The sequence below is a fragment of the Alligator sinensis genome, unplaced genomic scaffold (genome assembly GCF_000455745.1).
Source record: "Alligator sinensis unplaced genomic scaffold, ASM45574v1 scaffold583_1, whole genome shotgun sequence".
Lineage (NCBI taxonomy): Eukaryota > Metazoa > Chordata > Crocodylia > Alligatoridae > Alligator > Alligator sinensis.
Window position 1 is genome coordinate 2,510,039 of NW_005841983.1, and position 9,947 is coordinate 2,519,985.

The 9,947-nt window shown below is 42.3% G+C and overlaps 1 protein-coding gene across 1 annotated transcript in view; it reads right to left on the reverse strand.

The window, feature by feature from the left end:
- The window catches only part of REPS2 (RALBP1 associated Eps domain containing 2), a 169,064-nt gene that overhangs the window by 73,487 nt on the left and 85,630 nt on the right, over positions 1 to 9,947 (reverse strand). Inside the window, exons 10-12 of the mRNA XM_025201098.1 lie at positions 6,758 to 6,835; positions 5,883 to 5,952; positions 3,949 to 4,014 (exon numbers count right to left, since the gene is read on the reverse strand). Of these exons, the coding sequence (XP_025056883.1) occupies positions 3,949 to 4,014; positions 5,883 to 5,952; positions 6,758 to 6,835 (214 nt within the window). The remainder of the gene's footprint in view (positions 1 to 3,948; positions 4,015 to 5,882; positions 5,953 to 6,757; positions 6,836 to 9,947) is intronic.

Genomic DNA, 9,947 nt, shown 5'->3' on the forward strand with positions numbered 1-9,947 from the left:
GGCTCCATCCTGCGCGCCCCCTCCCGCCCCCCACCTCAGCTGGGCAGCCCCTACCCAACTCCCTCCTCACTGCAGGGGCTTTGAACTGCACCCCCCGCACCCTTTCCTCTCCCCTTCCCTCTAGCCTTCTACCACACTAAACTTACCAGCAGCACGCAGCTATTCACGCTGTTGGCTGTGCTCCTCACTGCCTACGTGCTACACTGCGGCTGTGCACATGCATGGGCCATTTATCACATCAGGCTGATTTCCGATACAGACAATTTTCTTTATATCGGTGCTGATCCAATATCGGACCGATGTATTGGTGCACCTCTAGTTTTGGGCCAATCTTCTAATTTGTCTAGGTCCCTCTGAATCTTATTCCTCCCCTCCAGCATATTTACTACTCCTCCCCAGCTTGGTGTCATCTGCAAACTTGCTGAGGGTGCACTCCATGCCACCTTCAAGATTGTTGATGAAGATAATGAACCAAACTGGCCCCAGGACTGACCCCTGGGGCCACTTGATACTGGCTGCCAACTAGACACTGAGCCATTGATTAGTACCTGTTGATCCTGACAACCCAGCCAGCTTTCTATCCACCTTACAGTCCATTCATCCAACCCATACTTCCTCAGCTTGCTTGCAAAAATGCTGTGGGAGACAGTATCTCCTCCTCTAAGTGCTTAGAAAAGGATTCTTTGAGGACCTGCTCCATGATTTTTCTGGGGAACTGAGGTGAGGCTGACTGGTTTGTAGTTCCCTCTTTCTTCCCTTTCTTAAAGATGGGCACTATATTTGTCCTTTTCCAATTGTCCGGGACCTCCCCCTATAACCATGATTTTTAAAAGATAACAGCCAATGACTGTAATCACAACAGCCAACTCCCTCAGCATCTGGCCCCATGGACTTGTGCACATTAAGCTTTTCTAAATAGTCCCTAACCTGTTCTTTCACCACTGAGGGCTGCTTACCTTCTCCCCAAACTATGCTGCCAGATGCAGTAATCTGGGAGCTGACCTTGCCTGTAAAGACTGAGGTAAAAAAGGCATTGAGTACTTCAGCCTTTTCCGCATCATCTGTCACTAGGTTGCTTCCCCTATTCAGTAAGGTACCCACATTTTCCCTGACCTTCCTCTTGTTGCTAACATACTCATAGAAACTTTTCTCATGTCCCCGGCTAGCTGCAACTCCAATTGCGCTCTGGCCTTCCTGACGTCATCCCTGCATGTCCCGCTGCACTTGGCAGGAAAGACAACTGGGGTCAGGTGACCTCAGCAAGGTGACTGTCCAGTTTCCTCTTGAAGATTTCCAGGACAAAATTTCCAGGTGGTGACTGCACCACCTCTGGAGGGAGTTTATTCCACAGTCTGGACACCCTAACTGTGAAGAAGTTTTTCCTAGTGTTAAGTCTGAAACAGCACCACTGAGCCTGTAAGTATGTTGGGGATTGTTCGTCCCCAGATGGAGCACTTTACACTTCTCAATGTTGACCTTCATCTGGTTCCAATCTGTGCACCTTGCCAGCCTGTCTAGTTCTGCCTGCATCTGCACTCTATTTTCAAGCGTGACCACACTTGGTGTCACCTGTGAACTTGGCCAGTGAGCTCTTCTCCCCCACATCCAAATCATTGATAAAGATGTTGCAAAGCAATGACCCCTGAGGGACACCACTGGCCACTTCTTGCCAGGATGACACAGATCCATTCATTAGGACTCTCTGGGTCCTACCCCATAACCAGCTTCCTATCCACCTAACTGTCAAGCAGTTAAGCCCGCAATCCTCCAATTTTCCTGGGTTAACATCATGGGATACCAGATCAAAGGCCTTTTGGATGACATATAGAATGTCGACCTTCTCTCTCTTATCCAAATGAGCAGGGGTATGCACTTGCAGTGGCTCAAACGTTTGTGCCACAACTTTGTGCTGCAGTACATGCCTCTACACATGCCCTTTGTTGTGGGCCGTGCCTACCTCCTGGCTCTTGGATGGGCTCCATGTGCTGCAGGGTAGGAGGGCTGGCTGGAGCATGGGGCGCATCAGTGTGCAGCTAGCTGGCCAGGGAGCAGCACACAGAGATGGGGACTGCCTGCTCCCGTCTCCGCGTGCTGCGGAGCCCCAAGCTGAGGTACACTGTGCCTCAGCCAGCTACTCCATAGCTGGCTGGGGAGCAGTGTGCCTTGAGACTGGGGAGCAGGCAGCCCTGGGTTGGCTGCTTCCATCTTCCAGGCACCTCAGTGTGGGGGCTCTGCTGTGAAGCAATCATGCAGAGGCACATGGAGACCCTGTGCCGAGGCACACTGAATCCCAGCCACCTGCGGAGCAGCTGACTGGGGTGCAGTGTCCCTTGAGATGGAGGAGCACGAAGCCATGGGCTATATGCCGCAGCCCCAGGGCCCCACATGTCTCAGCAGCACAATGCACCCTAGTGCAGGGACTCTGTAGCATGTGGAGACGGGAGAAGCAGGCAGCCCGGGCCTGCCTGCTCCCCCATCTCCACGTTTGTCCCAGTGCATGCTATTTTAATATGTTTTGCACCACTTTTTGTGCCTTTTTTTTTTCCTACCAGGAAATCCCAGTAGCAAATTTTTGGCCCTGCTCTTCAAATATGCACCGCAGGACACATTTTAACATTCGCTGTGTGCAGTTTGCAGCACCACAAGTTACATGTGCCTACATGTCTAGATATGCTCTCAGTGTCCAAAGGAATCCCCACATGAGATGCAAAGGAGCTGACAGGCAGTTGATTGTAAAGAAAAGAGAGAGAAAAGGGTGTGGCAGAGAAGGTGAAAGTGATTGAGAGTGCATGGTCAGTTTTCTTACTTCTGCCTTTTACCTTCTGAGGCTGGGACTGGAAATGTACATTCTACCGCTAACTTTTTTGGGTGGGATAAATAACTATCACCAACAGAGCAATATAAGCAGCCCCATTCCACATTTCTGCCAAGAATTTAAGGGAATAAAGCAGAATGGCAGTGGACAAAGGACAAGTGTTCGGGCAGGAAGATAGTGACAGTTGTTCTTCCAACTTGTCCATTGTTCAAGTGAAAATCTGCAATCCAAGGACAGGAGCACTGAAGGCTCTATTCCGCCACTAATTCTTCTTCTTATAGGAAAGTGCATGTGTAGGAGACAAAGCAACCACTAAAGGGCAGGAGCCAAAGCTAGAAAATCATGAGACTGCCAAATGTATGGGAGAGAACAAGGAAAAAAACTGGGAAATGGCAGCGTTGATATGCACCATTTTAGAACTTCCTAAGATTGGAGGGCGGGGGGGAAGAGGAGGGTGTTTGCCAGACTGGGGCTAAACAGAAAAAAGAAAAAAATAAATAATAGGTTTACAATGGAAGAACTACAGCCTGGACTAAGGAGTCACTGCTCTACAACCACAATTCCTGCCAGAGGCCAGAGTTTCAAGATGACTCTCTCTCTGCAACGTACATTAGCTTCTTCCAGAATTATGGATCCTTAGCTCTTCAGAAAACAAGGCCACTTCCTGGTAATTACAGGTAAGACATAAAATTTATTCTGTGTCTGGGAAGGGCAACCATCAATAACTGTATTACTCTTATCCTTCCACCCAGCAATATAATGTACAGATGGACAAATGAATAATTTGATCTTTACAATATGTTCTTTGTGCTTAAGAAGCATGTGTATCTGCGTGCATATACATGCATGCACACAATTCTTCAGAAAAAAAATCTTTAGAAGAAATTTAAAAGAAATAAAAGGAGAAGTCAAGAAACTGAACATTTTTGACAAGTTAAAAAACTAAGTGGAACAAATTTGCAAATATATGGTCCTTAACCTTTGAGGTTAAAATAATTTAATTATTAAACATTACTGCTGGACTGGAGTGAAAAAGCACTTGAAGTCAAATAAAACAAGATTTGGATTATATGCTACAAAAATCAGAATGGTAAATTCTTTAAGGAAAAGATACAAGTATCTTCTCTTCTTACCTGTTTTGACAGCCAAGTGTTGAAATTCCTTTGGTATTGTTTTGGCAGTAGTGCTTATTTTCAAGGCTTAATTAAAAAAATAAAACATTAAGAGTTATTTTAAATTAAATTATGTACCAGAGAATTTAACTGTCTAACTTTTCAAGCTTTGATTAAACATCCTATTAATAATACCACTTGATGGTCACATAACCTTTCAGATACTTAAAATAATTATACATCCATTAGCTGATATATTCTCTTAACAGCTTGGGAAGTGACTATTGCCTTTATTTAAAAGAGAAAAGAAAAAAAAAAAGAGCCAAGTGGTTTGGGTCAAGGTTGACAAGTAAGCACTGTATTTGGGTATCCTAATTGAACCAGCAAGGACATAATTTTCAAAAGGATGAAGTCCTCTCAAATCTAGACAATGGGAGGCTGGTAAAACTCAGCAGTCAGCAACTTCAATTGTTCAAACTTATCCATTCCATGATGGAAACCTTAAAGCTGAGCATGCTCAACATTTGGAATTGCTTTAAACAACTTGGGCTTAAGCCACTTGCCTTTTGACACATGGTGAGTCACTGACAGATCAGAATTCCAGTTTCTGATTCCTTGCATGCTTACAGATGTGGGAAAAACCCTAAACAAACAGTGCTTTACTTTCAGCTCAGCATGCCCCTTTACTGAGCACAGCACAATGCCCAGAAGAGGCATCACATCAGTTTGATCCGGCTCAGCCAGCATCTGTACAGCTCATGTGCTTCAGCTAGGCTTTTTGGTGCTTTTACCTAATAGCTGATTCAATCAGCTTAAGCCAAAGTTGTTGATTCAATCAGCTATTAGACAAAAGTGCCAAAAAGCCCAGCTGAAACACACAAGCTATACATACACTGGGGATCCGGGTCAAACTGACACAACTCCTTTTTCAGTAAAGCGCTGGGGTTTTTTTTCCCACATCTGTCAGCGCCCCATGTTTATTCCTCTAGAACAGGTTTAGACCTCAACATCTGTCTTCCACCAACACATATACATCCTGCATCAAATGCAGGAGGTATATTTTGGTAAAACTCAGTTCACCTCCTTGTGTCCCAAGTAAATAGACATTACCTGGATACAGTCTGATTCTCCAGCTGCATCATTATGGAAATCTAAGGAATTTATGTTTGCATTCTCAAATGCAATGCCCTGCCTCCTGATTCCTTAGAAGTTGTTCTTCAAAACAGCAACTGGAGGAGCTCTTCTGTTCTGTTTTTATTTTGTTATAAAATAAGAACAAGCACAGCATCTATACTTGAAACCATGCTTTGGTAACAGACAGAAGCTTTTCCTTAGCCATATGTACGTTAATTTGTAAATATTATATGACAAAACCTCATCTTTTTATGGGGCTACAAAAAATGAGCAGTAGATCTGCAGTCAGAGATGGATCTATGCTAAAAATATAGACTTTTCTGGGATGTATATGAAATCATCGTTGGTTATTTTACTACCTTGATAGTACATGTCCTACCACCTTTACTAGAGCTCGTTGGGAATTTTTTGACGAAACATGATTTCATTTGAAAATGCTGATTCACTGAAGCTGAAACATTTCACAGAAATGTATCGGTTTCTGCAAACATTCTTTAAAGTCACAGATGGGCTCCCTTCCAGCTTATCCGAAAGACTATTGAGGAACCTGGATTTCCAAGAATTGTGGCTGCATGTTGACTACTGTTGGACCAGGCAGGCTAAAGCTTCCCAAGGGTCACAGCGCTAGGGCAAATTTTAAAAGAATTCTATCAATTTTGGTTTTTGCTTGTCATTGTTATAAATCTTTAAGATGTGCAGTAATGCATGAGTGAATCAGCAACAGGACATGTCCACAGATTTTGTTAGCAAACATAAAATGTCCATTTACATTTAAAACATAACCAATAAAGGAAAAAGGCAAGATACTTTGATTCCACTACCTTGCTTGTCATCACTATTTGCAGCTTGTGTCAGGGCAGATTTATCAGACACCTCCTCAACTGATGTCTTCTTACCAGAGAAAGAAAGAAAACTGATTTATTCTACAAACCAACACAATAAATGCACACACATACTCCCATATTTAAAATGGTTACATGTAAATATATAGTCTCTCCTGCACCAAGTTATGCTTGGTGTAAGAGACGTGGAAAGGGCCATCAGGGATCCAATTAGAGCTCCTTACTCCTGAAGTTAGAGCAGCCTTGGGACTGCTGTAACTCATGACAGGTTGTCAGTGTGTGATGGTGCCTGGGGGCATGTCTGTGCTGCACCAGACCTTCCTAGGAAGCGCTGCTGTGAAAACATACACACACTCCCACTTCGTGCATTCCAAATGCCAAAAAAAATAATGCAGTTGCTTTTAAGTGAGCATCCACTGTCATTCTGATGGCAGGAATATGGGTTTTTTTCAGTATTCGCCACACGCAGACTAGGAATGAATGGGTAGGGCATGCTTTCACAGCGGCACTCCCTAGCATAGTTTGGCATAGTGTACGCATGTCTCAAGGGACTGTATGCCAGCTGAAAATTCTCAAAAGGGCTTTAAAAAAATTCAGGTTTCATAGGGTTTTTTAAGTTTTGAATTTTAAAAAAATCAAAAGGCTTTTTCAGTTTAGGACCTGGAAATCCATTTTATGAAGTGGCAAGCAGGTTTCAGAAGCTGTTTAGCTGGCAATAGCACAGAAAAACCACTGTGCATTCTTTGAAAACGTATGGGCAAGCATCTTAATATCCAGCTTAACCATGCCATCTTATGTGTATGACAAAGTACTATAATTACAAGGGTATGGTAGAATAAAAAATGGTCACTAACTGGCTCAATAACAGAGGTCATCACATCAAACAGAATCAATGGCTCTGAGTTGGTTGGATCTTCACAAACAGTTTCAAGCTGAATTAAAGAAAAAAAAACCAAAGATGTTGGTGGGAAGACAAAGAAAAATCTTTGTGTATTAACAGGTCAGTAGCTTCAGTTGTCCTTTCCAGGAAGAGCTAATGTGAAATTCAGATTCATACTTTGATAATAATGATGGCTGCTTGCAGATGTTGGAAAAAAACCCCAAAACACGCCTACTTTAAACTCAGCATGCTCCCTGGCTGAGCCCAGTGCATGCCCAGAAGAGACAACTGGACCCAGCTCGCCAAACATCTGTATAGATAGGGCACTTTAGTGGGGCTTTTTGGAGCTTTTATCTAATAACTGATTGACTCAGCTTTAGATAAAAGTGCCAAAAAGCCGGCACCCAATCTATACAGCCACTGTGGAGCCGGGTCAAAGTAACGTGCTGCTGCTTCCAGTCAAGCTCATTTTGGGGGTATTTTTAACGTCTGCAAGCAGCCTGTTTCAAGAGTCTAGCTATGGAGCCTCAGTAGCTTAGCTGCAATGTTAAGATAGGGTCCTTGTATTTTACGAGAAAGCGGGAAAAACAGCCACTGACTCTGATGGACTTAAGGTCAGGCGCTATTCCCAGGAGGAGTTTAAATTTCACTTCCTTCCATCCCTACCACAAGGAGTTCCATGGACATTATGGAGTATCTTCTGTCTTGTTTTTGAAGGCAATACACATCTCTAAGCTATTACCAGGGGAGGGTAAAGGTTGGGTGGAAAAAAGGAGCAAAAGGAAAACATGGGACCACAAGGAGAGTAGCAAGGCTTTTGGAATGCAAAAACTGGAGAAAAAAATAGGATAAAAAATATATGGGAAGAGAACACTCTTCCACAGTAAAAGATTAAATGAACTGATCCTTTACAAAACATATGGAAACAGTTTGCTGTTATTTGAGGATTAGTACTGCCCGTTTTCCAGGTGACCCATTTCCTACCATAACTCTTCATAACTTAACTCCAAGAAATTGCCTTTGCATATTTCAGCAATTATAATAAGAGATGCTCTCCTAAAATGAATTTAAACAATGTGAATATATGACATGGAAAGTGCAGGAGACAGCGAGAACACACAACTGACTGCATTGGCAATACAATATTTCTAATCTTTAGTGATCACATCTAAACTACAATTCTTGAATAGCCAAGCCACAAATTAAATTACAGAAGTGAATGACTGTACTTCCCACAGAACCCTTTCTAAATTATATTTACACCGTATATTAGTTTTGAAAATAAAAACATTAGTTATGATGAAAACTACACTGCAGCCAAAACCATTTCAGGTCAGTTTTGAGAAGGTTTTACCACTCATTAATCCTGGATAATGAAGCACAGCTAAGCTCTGAGAGCACTCACTGCTACAGCTTAGCATTAAAACCTTAGGCTGCTTACAGACGTGGAAAAAAAACCCAAAACAGTGTTTTGCATTCATCTTGGCACACCCCCACACTGAGTGCAATGCATACCGAGAAGAGGCATGACGTTAGTTTGACCTGGCTCACCCAACGTCTATATAGATCGTGCACTTCAGTAGGGCTTTTTGGCGCTTTTATCTAATACTGATTGAATCAGCTATTAGATAAAAGTGCCAAAAAGCCTCGCTGAAGCACCTGATCTATGCAGATATTGCGGATCCCAGTCAAACTAATGTGCTTCCTCTTCTGGTAAAGCACTGTTTGTTTGGGTTTCTTTTCACGTCTGTCAGTGCTGTTAGGGCCCAGAGAAAAAAAGTGTGTGATGCTGTTGACAGTTAAACAATCCAATCAATTACAATAGAGTTTAGGTGGCACTTTCTATCACAGCTAAGAGATATTTATTCTATGCATTTCCTTCTATTACTCAAACAATTAAATCGAGGGAGAAAAATTGTTTTATGGTACTTATCAAAGGAAGGGGTGAACAGTAGGACACCAGACACAGTGTAAAAGGGAGAAATGAAGAATCAGAACGCTGATCTAAAATCAGGACTTCTCTACTAAAATAAATAAATAGGCCATAAAGTAAAAAGCATGGGATTATGTTGTGATTGTGGAAAACAGGTGTTTATAGAAAAGAAGAGTGCTTTTTACATATAGAAGAAGTACAGGTAAGTGTGTCCTAAACCCTATATGTTTATAAATTAAATTTATAATTAATGATGAATATGCAATTTTGGGGGCTTATGAAAATTTTCTGTTGTACACTCAGAGAAGATATTTTATTACTATTCTTACCCCTACTCCAATGGGAATTACTAAAAACATGAAAGCAACTTCTACAGGTCCCAGCATTTACACTCATAAGGAACAAACTTTATCATTAGTGCACAGAAGAAAGAACAATCCTCTCCACAGTCTGAGTTAGTTTGTGAAGCTAAGAGTTTAAAAATAAAAGTAAGAAGAACCTCATAGATATGGAAATAGATAGAGAAACTAAGAAGTTATGTGAACGTGAGATTGTTTTCTTTGTACAAGAATAAAAGTATGTCACCTGAGGGATATGGCTAACATGTAGGGCACTTTAAAACAGATCAGCTATCAATCTAGCACAGGGGTGGGCAAAATGCAGCCTGCCAGGCCATTCTATCCAGCCCGCAGAGCCCCTAAACAATTTAGAAAATTAATATTTATCTGCCCTTGGCTGCCCCTCATACAGCCCTCGATGGCTTGCCCAAACTCAGTAAGCAGCCCTCCACCTGAAATAATTGCCCAGCCCTGATCTAGCATCTGGAGGTCTCCCTTCTAACCACAATCCCTGTCAGACGCTGGATGCTTCTGCGTGGAACTGAGCAATACTCCACTTTGAAAAGAAGTTTCTCATAACTCTGGTTGCTGATTAGTTTATGGCCTCAAATACATGGATCCATGAAGTTTATACTAGCTAGTTCAATTGCAGTATTCCCCCTTTATGTTAGTCTAACCTTACTCTTTTGAGGATACTTACTAAGCTATTTACCTCCACAAATCAATGCAGCAGTATGTTCTACTTATCCACTTATGTTTTTATTTCAAGAGTCTCATTCAGAGTGCAATGAACAACAAGAATTGCCTTCAATGGGACTCATCTAGGCCTTAAGCACACCTGTATATTTAACCAAGCAGAAGCTCCCAACTTGTACATGTACAGTATAAACTTA